Here is a 13936-nt window from a genome sequence, read left to right as displayed (position 1 = left end):
ATAATACCCCATTCCTCAGTAGGGCATTATAAGGAGAGGGTTTTTCAAGACTTTAAGCTTGCTATGGAAAAAATGAATTATTTTTTATTCTTTCTAAAAATGGGAGGGAGCAGAGAGAGACTACATAGCCTTGCCTCTCAGATACCTGCCCCAGATCTTTAGCTAAGATAACCAGCAGCAACCTCTTCCTAGCAGAACCTTTTTACTTATTTAGCAGCTTCCTTTCTGGGGAACATAAGGGAGGATCCCCCAAGCATGTCTGTATTGGGGCTAAACAGAAACATCTTGGATATCTCTTTTTTCCAATCCCATTAAAAGAGAGACGTCCCATTTGAAGAGGCTGGTTTATACAACTCGCCCACTTTAGACCTCAAAGCAGGTATGAGAGAAAAGATTCCAGGAAACATGGGTTACTCTGTTCCACTTTAATAGAAAAAGGGAATCCTGGTTATTGGAGATAAGATGTGGCCAAAGAGAAGACAAATCTTAAAAGTCTAAAGGTTTTTAACTTTTTTTCAGTCTTCTAACCCCACTCTCTAGGGGTCCCAAAGTGTCTTCTCTACTGAGTCTTCTGTTTCTGGGATACAGAACCAGTCCTCTCAAACTCTGTGTTCTGAGGTAGGAGCAGCACAATATTTTTGCTTTCATTTTCCATTTCTGGTGAAGCATGGATAGTCATTCGATTGGTGTAGCAGAGAAGAGGGGCAGGAAGTAGAAATGGAATAAAAGGATTAGAGGGGAACACTGTGTACACATAGACACACATCCCTGTATTCCACAAAATAAAGTGAAGGTGAAGGATGGAAATGTTTCCAGAATAATGAGATGGTGTCACTTGGGATCTGAGAAATCTAGAAATCTGTGCAGTGTGAGGAAGCATGAGGATCTGGAGATTTTTTTTAGTTGTGCTCAGGTGAGGATTGAAATCCATGGACTCAGAGAACTTGAAAATTACTAGGGGAAGAGAGGAAATCGCCATAGCTATTATAAGATGTTTTAAAGCTAGAAGGGAATATAAGAGGCATTTGGTTCGACTCCCATTTTACAGATAAGAGACTTGAGGCACCCTCAAAGTACCCCAGGCATTAAGCTACGATTTGGACACAAGTACTCTTCCAAACTATCCATTTCGGATAAGATACTGCCTCCTTAAGGAAAAGGACCACAGAGTGGGGCGGGGTCCTTTCAGCCCCTTAGCTCTTCCTTTAATCTCTAGTCAGTCAGGGTCAGAAAAAGGTGAAAGTGGAAAGGGACGTCATTGGATGATCTAGCATTGAAGAGAAAAAAATGGGGAGGAGGATTTACTAAGGTCTGAGGTTTGAGTTGTAAGAATCAATGAGATCATCGGGACCAACAAAACGGCAGGGAGAATCTAGTTTGAGAGCAGTAAACCAGCTGGGTCCTTGACATGGGCTGGGGAATGGGGAGAGAACGGGGGTGGGGGAAGTGGAGATCGGGGTAGGGGCGAGTCCCGCTAGGCTGAAGGGCGGGAGCTGGAGGCTGTGTCGTCAGTCTCTGGGCGGCCCTCGGGAGGCAGAGCCCGCCCCGCCCGGCTCCCCAAACCCAGCTCGGGCAATAGCTCTGGCTCCTTGCTCCAGCGCTGGCGCCGCAGCACCCTCCCGCGCCGCTCCGCTCTCCTTAAGGTAAACTCCATAAACCCCTCATTAACTCCCCCACTCACCTCATCCCCGAAGGAGGGGCAGGGAGTGAAAACCTGCAGGCTGTCTCCCAATTGCTATGGCGGGATCAGTCGGAGAAAAAAACCCTTAGGATTGGAACGAATCGTAGGCTGTGAGGGGAGGCGGGGAAAGAAGGGGGGAAGGATTGAAGGTTGGGGATATTTGGAGGAAGGGAGTGGAAAATCAACCCTGAGTGGGGAGCAGAAGTGTCTGGCTGGGAGGAATGGACCTGGGTATCTGTTTTCCTTGGTTGGAAGAGCTGTGGTGCTTCTGGACTAATCGATCCCTCCTTCCTAGATCTGGGTCCGATTTTACACACGGTGACTTCGGGCGGTCCACCATCTCACCCCACCCTCCTTCCCTTGCCGCATTTATTGTTCTCGGTCTATACTCTGTTCTTACTCTATTTCGGTAGGAGAATTAGCCCGGTAGGCAAATCATTGCACTCAACCCCAACTTTTACTCCGGTGCTCCCTGAGGGTGAAGTGATTTAGAAATCCTTAATCTAAATCTTTGCCTCCGGGGTACCCATTTGTCAGCTAGGGAAGACCAAAACTTAAGTCCATTAAGTGGCCTAAGGACTCCTGCCAGCTGGTCTCAGAGCTGCTGCTGTTCTCGACCCTGGTGGCCTAGCTCCCAGTCATCCTTTTCCAATGTTCCCTTCTGCAGTGTTCTGCAATGTTTCCTTCTGCGCTCAAAGCCTCCATGGCCTTGGAAATCTTCCTTAAAGGTTAAGATACGTTGTTTCATGTAACAATTTGTTTCAAACTTCTTGAATGTGTTTTTTAAGGAAAAATACTAAATTAGAAAATGTTTTGAACGTACAGTTGATTTCTTTCAATACTAGTAGCCCTAGGCAAAAGAAGTGTTAAGATAAGAGTTAAAATGTAGAGGCAGTGTAGTAGAATAGGAATAACACTGGACTTGGATCAGAAAACAGGGTTGTAGTCTCTCCACTAACCAGCTGGAAAATGACCTTAAAACGCAAGTCATTTGATCTCCATACCTCAGTTTTCTCAATTCTACATTAGGTGAAGGGGAATTGGATTAAAAGATACCTAAAGTCACTTTAGACTTCCATACATACATGAGGGACTGACTCTTTTCCTTACCTTGCTGAACCTGGAGAGTCTGGGGAAGGAGGAGGGGAGGGAAGGATGAGTCACATAATGAAGAAAGCAGCAGACTTGCCCTGCCCCTACCTAGACTTTTGCTTGGACTAGCCCAGATTACAATTAATCAGAAAATTGTGATGAGGCAGGGCCAGAGGAATCCATGTATCCAAATTCCTAAATTCTGTTGTAGTCGTTGATTGATTTTTATGAGATCCAGGACTGATAATTCTCAATCTCTGCATGCACACACCACCCATAGTCTCTTTATTTTTTTTCCTTCCCTTTCCAAAAAAAAAAAAAAAAATTTTAAAGCAAACCCAAAATCTACAGGATTTTCTAGATATTCTGGTAGTAGTTCCTAGACACTTCCAGTTCCTGGGATTAGTTCTGACCCATCTGAAGTCTATGAGGAAAATGGAAAAATTTGGTTGGGAGCTGGGTGGACATTGGCTTTAACAAGTGCAGACAATTAAATGCATGAATCACTAGTTCACTCATTAGGGCTATGCTGTCTTCTCGCTCTTCCCTGAAACAAGTTTGGGGTACCCCTTGGGAGACAGATTGGATTGAGTATTTCTAGATCCTTTCATCCTCTGGGGACATTGAAAGTAGAGATCAAGGATGGTAAAGTAGCACAGTTGGGGAATTGAAAAGAGTGCTCAAGTTTGAGATATGGAAAAATTTAGAATGGGTCTTCTCTGCTATGTTGGGGAGTGATAGTGTGGTGAAATTAACTGGAGTTTAATTCTTCCTGGACTAAATAGCTCCCTTTTCCCATTCTCCTAGCACCATACAGGTTCTTTCCACCCTAGCCTCAGTTTCATCTTCTAAACTGAGATACTTTGGGCTCCTGGAACAAGAAAGAAACTGCCTGCCCCTTGTTCACTTTCCCCTGTCCCTTTCTTCAGTTGGTACTCCCTTTACATGTAGGGAAAGAGGAGGGTTGGTGTTTATGAAGGAAGTTCATTAATCCAACCAGATCTATTAGCTGTGACATTATGTCTTATTAGCTATTGATATCCATTAGATCTAATGGAAACAATGGCTCCAAGTCCGGGTATACCACAGTCCCTGTGGAAAATAGCCCTTTTTCTTCCCAGCAGCAGGAGGCTCTAAGTCTTTTGAGCTCCCCAGGAGCTTCAATTCCAGACACAGAGGGGTTGGGGAGGAGAACGAGGCACAGGAACCAGAGAGGACTGGCTGGGAGATACAAGCTGAGGTGCAGAATAGACAAACACTAGGCAAAGGCTGGATTGGGGTATGAGGGGGAAGCAGAGAGGTGAATGAGTACAAGTTTCTCGCTACCACAGGAAGGAAAACTGCCAGGGTTACCCCTGCAGACTTCAGCTGCCTTCCTGGGGCGCTGCCTCCTCCTTTTCCCTTACCAAATTTGCCTTGAGATGAGAGAAGACAGTCCTATAAACTTCCCCTCTGGGATCCTTTAGAAGGAAACATAATCTAGTTCCTAAAGTTTGCTGCATTCTCTGCAATCTAATTCAATTCAATAAGCATTTATTTTGCTCCAGGCACCCAGCGGGGCGCCAAAGATACAATAACAAGAAAAGAAAACAGACTGCACTCAGTTCACTCTTTTTCCCCCTAAGTGCCTACTGCCTAGAGTTGGAGAGGCTGGGACTAGAGCTTCCCAAGAAGTTCGGCCAGGGAATAATAAGGCCTCCCGCCCGTCTCCGTGTCTCCCTAGCTCCTTTTCCTTGAAGTTCTGGGGAACTAGTTAAGCTCTTCCCAGCCCTGCCCACTCTGGGTCCATTGTCTTCTTCCTCGGGCACAGCCAGGAGTAGAGCTACTGCTCTACTGGGCAGGGCGGTGGTCTTTGGTCCTCCTCCGCCCCTGGATTCAGGGGTGCTAGAGGTAGTTGCCCTACCCATGGCAGTGAGGCCTGGAGTGAACTTGGGACTGAGGGGGGCGGGGTGAGGGGGGTAAGAGGGGTGGGGGGCGGTAAAGTAAATGAGGGGAGAGGCAAGACACCACAAAGTTGGAAGGTGGGGCTAGATGCAAGTACGAGCTGGCCTCCATCTCCAAGAAAAGAGATCCCTTTCCAAGAGAACAGCCACCAGGGTGGGGGGATGTACAAGAGAGATGGGAAGGACCAGAGACCGAGAAACAGCTAAACATAGAGAGGAGGTGGGAGGAGGAAGGAGTAGAGAAGTGGTTTCCCCTAGTGGGGCAGGGCCAAGAAAGAAGACACATTTACCGGTACTAACATCCTCCCTACATCTCACTTCTGGGTAACCCATATTATTGTGCATCTTAATTTCAGTACCCCCCAACCCAACTTCTATTCTGGACTCCTCCAGAAGAAGGTCATCCTCCTATTCTGCCAATTTAGGAAGCAGTCGAAAAGATGTTGAAAAACGGGGGCCCCTTAAGCCCCAAGGACTTTGCTCAATTACAGGAATATATGGAATGTGAGTTTTCTGCACCCCCTCATTCCTGGGATACCCTACATGATCTCCATTTCTGAAGATGCTTTTTTGCTGAGGACTTCCCTCCTCAGGCTGGTCTTTAATCTTCCAAGTAATCTTGAGCTGTCCTCTGCCATGTTCAGGGCATGAGGAAGGAAGCCAATAACTGGGATTTGAAATCACTGATCCCTTGCTCTGTTCCTCAGTTTGCCCCACCCTGAGACCTTGAAATTGTCTATAACTACCTATTTCTTGGTTTCTATGTGTGTGTCTTTCTCCATATCTCTGTCACTTTGAGCAGCAGAGTTTATTTCTCTATGGGCTACTCTTTTGGATGTTACTTCTCAATGACCCTCCCTTTTCTTATCTGTAAAATGAAATGGTGGGGAGAAATTCTTTTTAAGGTGCCCTTCAACTCTGAATATCTAGAAATATATGCTTTTAAGGCAGATCTGCATATTGGGGATGAGAGGAGATTCTGCCCTGATTTTGTCTATTATCTCCTCCAGATTCAACCAAGAAAGTCAGTGATGTCCTAGCTCTGTTCAATGAAGATGGAGAATTGGCTCAGTATCTCCAGGGAGATGTGAGAGGCATCTACAAAATCTTCTCCCAGCTCCTAGCCCCTTCCCTGGGGAATTTCTGATATTCCTTCAAAATCCCCAACTTCCAGGGATCACTTCCTGTTCCCCCTATTTTGTATCCCCCACCTGCCAGAATCCCGTATCTTATTGTTTTTGTTCCCCTGCGGCCCTCATTCCCCATGGAACTTCCCATCCTCATCTCTAGACTCTTGTAACATAAAGGGTGGAAAGAGGATAAATAACTTGTTGAGTACAGAAACACATTCTTGACACAGGTGATCATGGCTCACCCTAAGATATTCCCAAGCTTTACCTTTGTCCCTGGCCCATCATTCCTTGTACTCCAGCTACACCTCTGAGGTAATACCCCTTTCTACTCTAGTCCATAGGATATGAAGGGTTTCAGCTCTTCCTGAAAGCCTACCTGGAGGTGAATAATGTTCCTCCACAACTGAGCCAAGCACTTTTTGGGTCCTTCCAGACTATAGAGTCTCAAAAACAAGGTGATGAACAAGGTATGGAATTGGGAGTTAACAAGTACTGAGCCTTGGAAGCAAGATCAAATCAGCTTGGGCCAGAACAAATTCAGCTGATGGTCTTTGCTCAATCTGTTTGAAGAAAGGAGGGGTGATTTAGGCTGTTATTTGACAGGAGGGGACAAAGATAAAGGAGGGGATGGGCTAGAAAGGACAGATTAGCTGGATCAGGGAGGACCTCTGACCTTGCTGAACTCTCCTCAACCAGAAGTAGCCTTGATCTGTCTCAGTGATGTCTCCTGCTATTTCTCCTTACTGGAAGGTGGACGGCCTGAAGACAAGCTAGAATGTAAGTCATTAAAACAAGAGAAATATTGAGGGGGAAGGTTGGGGTAAAAGGAAAAGTTGAAGGAGAAGGTATTTCCAGCCATCCTCCCCTAACTCTTTTGGGATTCTTAGTCACTGAAGCATCCATAGAAAGAGGTGGAATGGCCTTTTAAGTTCTTCTTACCACTCCCCTATTTCCTCTAGCTTTCTTTTACATATCCTTATTCAGGTATAATATATAGCTTACGCTTATCCTTAGTTTTATGTTCATAAATGTGTTAGCTCCCATAGCAGACTTTCTGACGGCAGAGTATAGTCTCTTTTTTCCCCAGCATGGAATTCTTCAAGGAGGGCAGGGAAAAGATTTAGGGCAGGCTGAGGGAATGGCTTTCATAAACTGACCCTAGCTCTGCTTCCTCACCAATTCACAGTTACCTTCAAGCTATATGATACAGACAGAAATGGACTTTTGGACAGCTCGGTGAGTTCTGAAGATTGGGGAAGGGGTTGGAGTATAGGAGATGGAGACATTTTGGTCTTTTTTCTCTCTTCCTTGGGCCCCCATCTTGTGTAGATGCAGTTGCTGCTGAGGGAAGAAATTGAGTTTTCTGGGCAATGTTGTGGAGTGGGTTCTGACTCCCAGAGAAAGGACATAAGAGGCATAGGACAAGACAAGAAGTAGGAGTTGTCCTTACTCACCATCCCATCCTACTCTACTCTACTCCCTCCTACACCATAAGATTTCCATAGACAGATAAGACTATGGGGGAGGCAGACTTAGAGATGAAGACTTCAGTTTCATGATCCATGAAAAAGGACTTTTTAAGGGAAAGTCAGTACCTTGTTCAGGATATGAGAGATTTCATCCTGGCTCTTCCTAGGAAGTGGACAGAATTATCACCCAAATGATGCGTGTGGCAAGATATCTGGACTGGGATGTAACTGAGCTGAGACCAGTAAGACGGTTTTTTTCTTTCCCCATCCATGTATATTGTTTCCTACAACCCTCCCATGGAGTTTGTATCTGTTTTGGGCTGGACTCTTTAAGTTGGGGACCTAACCAATGGGACCTTGAATACATAAAATCTTTTTTTTTTCTTGATGCTTTTCCCCAATATTCAGATTTTGCAGGAGATGATGAAAGAGATTGACTATGATGGCAGTGGTACAGTCTCTCTGGCTGAGTGGGTACGAGGTGGATCTACCACTGTGCCTCTGCTGGTGCTGTTGGGACTAGAGGTGGTAAGTCAAGGAGAAAGGGAGTGTGCATTTCTCTCCTTCCATCTCTGAGCTCTTTTGGGGAGGATTATGACTGCTGTCCAGGAAGTGGTACTGGGGGAAGGACTTAGGTGCCCCTCATCCAGATTACTTGTGGTACCCTCCACAGAGCTTGAAGGATGATGGGCAGCACATGTGGCGACTGAAGCAATTTTCCCGTCCAGCTTATTGTAATGTATGTGAGACAATGCTGCTCGGGATAACCAAGCGGGGACTCTCTTGTACCTGTGAGTGTATTGGGAAAAAGGTGGGAGGTTGGAATAATCTTTGAGTGATGGAGACTTAAAGACTTGTGCTTGTGATGAGTGAGTGACCTCAGGCGTTCCAACCATAGCTAAGAGCTTCCCCTCTCCTTTTTTTTTTTCTCTTTTTCCCAGTTTGTAAATTCACAGTACATGAGCGCTGTGCCAAGAAGGCTTCTCCCTGTGAAGTCAGCACCTATGCCAAGTCCAAGAAAGACACTGGTGTGAGTGACCCCTAACCTCAATCTCATGTTTTTATTACCCCTCCTCAGCCCCTTCTCTGGACTTCTCTAGATGTAAGGTACCCCCCCCCTTAGGAAACAGGGGTAAATCCAGCTATTATTCCGCTCTTTTGAGCCATCGGGTTATTCCCTACTTCCTTAAGGCCCAGACCCATGTGTGGGTTCGTGGAGGCTGTGACTCTGGACGCTGTGACTGTTGCCAAAAGAAGATAAGGAATTTCCAAAGCCTGACAGGACTGCATTGTGTGTGGTGCCATTTCCAGGTCAGAACAAACCTTTTCCTCCAGACCTTCCAGATCTTCCCAGCTATTTTAGAGTCTCCTCAACTTCTTGTCCCTAGGCTTTCTCCTGAAGTAACCCTTCCCCTTTGTTCCTTTTAAGACTTTCCTACTATAATGTCCCCCATATTCCTACCACATGGGGCTTTCTAAACCCCCAATTATTCTTCTGTCCCTTTTCTCTTCCCTGAGTTGGAAAGCCAGAAGGTAATTTTCCACTAATGGTTTCTCTTATTCCCTAGATCCATGAGGATTGTCTCTCTACCATGAGCCCTGAATGTGACTGTGGGATGCTCCGTGACCACATCCTGCCTCCCTCAGCCATCTATCCTTGTATCCTGGTGAGCACTTGGACTTAGGAGAAGAGAAGAAATATATATCAGAAAGAGAACCTGTAGAATATCCCCAAACCCTGTAGAAAGCCACACACCCCCTAGACTTTGCACAAATTTCATAGTTTCCTTAGAGAGTACCCATTGATCTCAGAGAGAGCCTATCACTCTTACCCATTTCTTTAGGGTTCAGGCCAGACTGGTACCTCTCTGTGGCTGAGAAATAGTGAAGGCCCCACAAAGTGGATTCAGCAGGGACACAGATACCCATACACAAGATTCAGCCTTCCTCCCTTCTGTTTACCTCTGCCTCTGAACAGGACCGCCAGAACTTGAGCTCCAGGAATGTGGATGAATTACAACATTTGGTCCCTGATGGGCAGGCCCTGCGGGTACAGGCAGCAGTGCCTGGGCATCATGGTGGGGGAAAGCCTTGGGGATTAGGATGGCTGGGCTCTGAATTGGGGGAGGATGAAGTTGGGGGAAATCCAGAAAATATAACCTGGTCCCCAAATCTTCATTCCTGCTAATAACAGGCAAAAAGGAAAGGGGAAAAGAAGGCATCTCTGAGTGAAGTCCCAGAAATGCTGGTGCCCCTGAAATGTTTTATAAATTTTAAACTCTCTATAAATGTGAATTATTATCATAATTAATGTTAGGGGTCTAATTTGGCTCTTACATAATATCCCTACCTTGCTTTTATTGCTTCTCCTCCTAAACAGATTATTCCAGTCCCCAACACCCACCCACTCCTCGTCTTTGTAAACCCCAAAAGTGGTGGGAAGCAGGGGGAAAGGTAAGTGGAAATAAGGAAGGAGGTGGAATCATAGGTTGGAAATACTGCTACAAGAAAAGTGGAAGGAGGCTTCCCAGGAATTAGATTTGATAAGAGGAAGGGGGCAGCTTGAAAAATGTTTCAGGAGAGAATAGGAAAAATGATTCCATAAACTTCATCACCTGCATCCTCATAAACCCTAGGGTCCTTCGAAAGTTCCAGTACCTGCTGAATCCACGACAGGTTTACAACCTTGCAAAGGGGGGTCCCGAACCAGGGTAAGTATAAGAATATTTACAGTTTAATATAAATGTCTAGGTATGTGTTGTGGGGAGCAGAGATGAGTGTGTGGGAAGGCCAGGAGAATTGTTTTATGTCCAAGGGGCAGGGAATTTAGAACAGGACCTCTGGGATCTCTAAGATCATCTTTTTTCCTGCTGGTCTACCTTTAAACATACAAATTGAGACTTTTTCCTGTGTTGTGGGGATCTTCAAGAAAGATCCTTTGTTTTCCCAGTTGTTAACAAGCCCCTCTTAAAGTTTCTTTTCTTTATACAGTTTCAAATTCTTCCCTTTCTCTACCATCAGTCTGATTTCAGTTCTTGCTATGAACAAAATCTTAGAAGTGGGATGTTGGAAGAGGTGATCAGCAAGGAATTTTTCTCATTGAGTTTGAGGGTCAAAGAATTAGGGTCCTTCCAACTTTATTAACCTTCATGATCCCCTTCTCCCTTCCTTTCTATATCTCAGGCTCAAGTTCTTCAAGGACCTCCCAGATTTCCGGGTATTGGTATGTGGAGGAGACGGCACAGTAGGCTGGATCCTAGATGCCATTGGTCAGTGTTGGGGAGAAGCATGGAGTCCTGAGGGTCAGAGAAGTGGTGGCCTTCCTGACTCCATTTCTGTCTCTTCTATTCCCAGACAAGGCCAGCTTCTCTAACCCACCACCAGTAGCTGTGCTTCCCCTAGGCACAGGGAACGACCTAGCTCGATGCCTAAGATGGGGAGGAGGTGAGTGCCATTGATAAGAGTGCAGAAGAGGATATAATAAAGAGAGCCTAAAGGAAAAAAGAGCGTAGGAGGCTGAGAGGATCATAAAAGTTGGGATGTGGATGGACAGGTAATGACTTAGAAGAGAATAAGAGTAGAATCAAGAAATATGGAAAACTATATTTTAAAGCCTGGAGGAGTAATTGTTTTCTTTACTGTTCTCCTGCTGACATGGACCACCATTTTGGGGGTTCACAGAGATAGGGATTCAGTAGGTGTTGGAGATGAGAATAATTCTAGTGGAAAAACTACTAGATTTGAGGAGAGAAATATCAGAGCCAGGCTAAAGCTTTGGGAAAAGGAAATAGGAGAGAATTAGAATATGATAACCAGAGAAAATCTTTCCAGTACCCTACTGTCAGTGTCACAGCCCATCTATACACACGTGCACAAAATTGGGCCATGGGCTCCTAAAGAATCAAGATGAGACATTCCCTGGTAATTGGTTGAACCTGAAATTTTCTTTTCAGTTGCCTCTCCTATCTCCCCTCTTCCCTTCAGGTTATGATGGGGAGAACTTATCGAAGATACTCAAGGACTTAGAGTTAAGTGAAACAGTATATATGGATCGATGGTCTGTGGAGGTGATTCCTCTGGACCCCCAAGAAAAGAGTGATCCAGTTCCCTACAACATCATCAACAATTACTTCTCCATTGGTGTGGTCAGTGGACTTTGCTTTTTTATGGAAGAGTGTGGGATCAGAGGAAAAAGTGGGTACTCAAATCATTGGGAATGGAAGTTATAAAAAGGAAACTAGAAGTCTGAAATTTTAGTACCCATTGAAATAGTTTAGGGAATAAGATTGCTTTCATAGACACTTGAGTTAATAGGACCATTGGCATCCAAGATCTAAGTTATTGTGCAATTACCCTCCTCTTCCCCTCCCTCCCAGCAACAGAGAAAAAATAGGAATGTTCCTAGATACAATTTTTTTGGATACTGAACTAGTTGGAGGGGTGGGATGAGGTCTTTGCTGATTAAGAAAGATGTTGGAACTTGTCTATGACCTTTTGCCTTCCTCACCCAGGATGCCTCTATTGCTCACCGATTTCATATCATGAGGGAGAAACATCCTGAGAAGTTCAACAGCAGGTGAGGGAGGTCTGGAAATAATGGGAATGGGGTAGGCAGAGCAACAGAGAGGGCCAGGCTTTGACTACTATCTATGTCCATGTGCCAAACAAGGCAGTGAATACATTAAGTGGACATCCTCCTACCCCCAAGCTCCCCTTGTACCTAAGAGAGACTGGAGATGGAGTGCTCTCTCGCCTCCTCTGCCCCCTTGCCCTCCCACAGGGCTTATGTAACCTGGCCTATGTAACCTGCCCCCTCCCCCCTGGGCCTGGGGTATGGGGCTGAGGCAGGATGAAGAACAAGCTGTGGTACTTGGAGTTCGCCACATCTGAGTCCATCTTCTCCACATGCAAAAAGCTGGAAGAGTCTGTTTCAGTGGAGGTGAGGTTTGGACACTTTTCAAACATGGCCTGAACCCCATACCCAAAAGACATCCCAACCACTCCCATATTTCTTTTGCTTTCTGATATATCCCAATTCTCTGACTCCTAAAAACCACACTTTGTCCAGACTCTATTAAATTTCCCCCAGGCTTCAAAGACCCTGACCTTCTCCCAGTCTTCCAAACAAACCTCCTATCCCATCCCATCAAGAAGATACCCAGTACCCAAGGCATAGGGTGGAATGGTGCCCAGTCATGGGGAGGGTTTAGGGAAGGGCATTAAAAGGAGAAGAGACACAGCTACCTCTATTAGTCTCTTTGGGGAATGGGAACATGAGCTCCAGAATACTCTCATTCCCCAGATCTGTGGGACACCTTTGACACTGAGTGACCTATCCTTGGAGGGCATTGCAGTCCTAAATATTCCCAGCATGCATGGAGGCTCCAACCTCTGGGGAGACAAAAAGCGACCCTCCAAAGATGCTCAGGGTTTAGATTTTGCTTCTGTGCCTCCTGAAGCAATCACCAACCCTGAAGCCCTGAAAACCTGTGTACAAGGTGAAGGGACCTTGGGAAGGTTATGGGTCACCTAACTAAATTGGGGGAGGGGGAGTTGAATGACCCTTTAAATGATGGGAACAGGGCAGAGAATATTCTTTCTTCTTATGTTCACCCCTCAACTTTCTCCAGATCTGAGTGACAAACGACTGGAGGTGGTAGGACTAGAAGGAGCAATTGAAATGGGTCAGATATATACCAGGCTGAAGAATGCCGGACACCGGATTGCTAAATGCTCCCAAATTACTTTTCGGTAAGGAAGAACCAGAGCTTAGTGGCAGAAGAAGGGAGGGACACAGGAGATATAGAGAGAACATGATAATGGAATAGTTCCAAGGGCTTAGATATTGTGCTCAGGTGAGAATAGGATCTAAGTTCCCAAAGGCAAATTGGGGGAAATCTGTATGTTAGGTCTTCTCTCTTCCTTGTCTTCTCCATGCAATCTGCTCTGGACTCCCACAGGACTAAAAAAGCCCTACCCATGCAGATCGACGGGGAACCCTGGATGCAGGCACCATGTACTGTGAGTTCTTCCCCAAGATTCTTTAGTTCCTGAACTTTTACCCCAGTGTCATCCAGTTCTTGACCTTGTACATGGTCAGCATGTTCCCTGAGTTTTCTCTGAGCTCCTAACCCAAATCATTTCTTCCCAAGTCCCCTCTACCACTATTTCTAAGCTCAGCAGTTTTCTAATGATGTTGGTAGGTCACATATGTCTCCAGATTCCCACAGCATTTCCCTGGAGCTCTCATTGCCTGATCCCTAAGTCCACCAGCTTCCTTCACTATGAACCTGGGCTCTTTACCTTTCAGATCCAGATCACGCACAAGAATCAAATGCCTATGCTTATGGGCCCCCCACCACGCTCCTCCAACTTCTTCAACCTTTGGTCCTGAGGGAAGGGCTCTTCAGCCCCTCTTCTTCATTTCCCTAGGCTTTCCTCTACATCTATGCTACCCACCCCCTGCTCCTCCCTTGGTGAGCTTGGGTGGGCTCCTTCCCCTCACAAATATTTATTGTCCCACTCTGCTTCCCTTCCTGCTCAACATAACACATTGAAAGTGCCTCATCTGAATAAAATCGTTTGGTTTTTCACTAAACAATCTTGTGTTAATTGAGG

The 13936-nt window shown here is 45.7% G+C and overlaps 1 protein-coding gene across 3 annotated transcripts; it reads left to right on the top strand.

Annotated features, from left to right (window-relative positions):
* The first annotated feature begins 1490 nt into the window (after positions 1-1490).
* DGKA (diacylglycerol kinase alpha) lies at positions 1491-13919 on the top strand. 3 transcript variants are annotated; one of them, XM_051962979.1, is made up of 24 exons: positions 1521-1643; positions 5073-5220; positions 5727-5803; positions 6184-6316; positions 6546-6626; positions 7036-7085; positions 7486-7560; positions 7727-7846; positions 7992-8109; positions 8260-8348; positions 8510-8629; positions 8887-8985; positions 9297-9368; positions 9699-9772; positions 9955-10029; positions 10502-10587; positions 10673-10762; positions 11303-11463; positions 11830-11894; positions 12167-12257; positions 12621-12816; positions 12949-13069; positions 13279-13339; positions 13629-13919. In XM_051962979.1, the coding sequence occupies exons 2-24, from the start codon at positions 5157-5159 to the stop codon at positions 13710-13712; spliced, it is 2202 nt and encodes a 733-aa protein (XP_051818939.1). In that variant the 5' UTR covers positions 1521-1643; positions 5073-5156; the 3' UTR covers positions 13713-13919. The 3 variants fall into 3 exon arrangements, with proteins under 3 accessions (XP_051818941.1, XP_051818939.1, XP_051818940.1); XM_051962980.1 differs by lacking the exon at positions 1521-1643 and having other exon boundaries at positions 4901-5220; XM_051962981.1 differs by lacking the exons at positions 12621-12816; positions 12949-13069; positions 13279-13339; positions 13629-13919 and having other exon boundaries at positions 1491-1643; positions 12167-12614.
* The last annotated feature ends 17 nt before the right edge of the window (positions 13920-13936 follow it).

Source organism: Antechinus flavipes, chromosome 5 (genome assembly GCF_016432865.1).
Source record: "Antechinus flavipes isolate AdamAnt ecotype Samford, QLD, Australia chromosome 5, AdamAnt_v2, whole genome shotgun sequence".
Taxonomy (NCBI): domain Eukaryota; kingdom Metazoa; phylum Chordata; class Mammalia; order Dasyuromorphia; family Dasyuridae; genus Antechinus; species Antechinus flavipes.
This window is presented reverse-complemented; position numbering and strand designations above follow the sequence as displayed.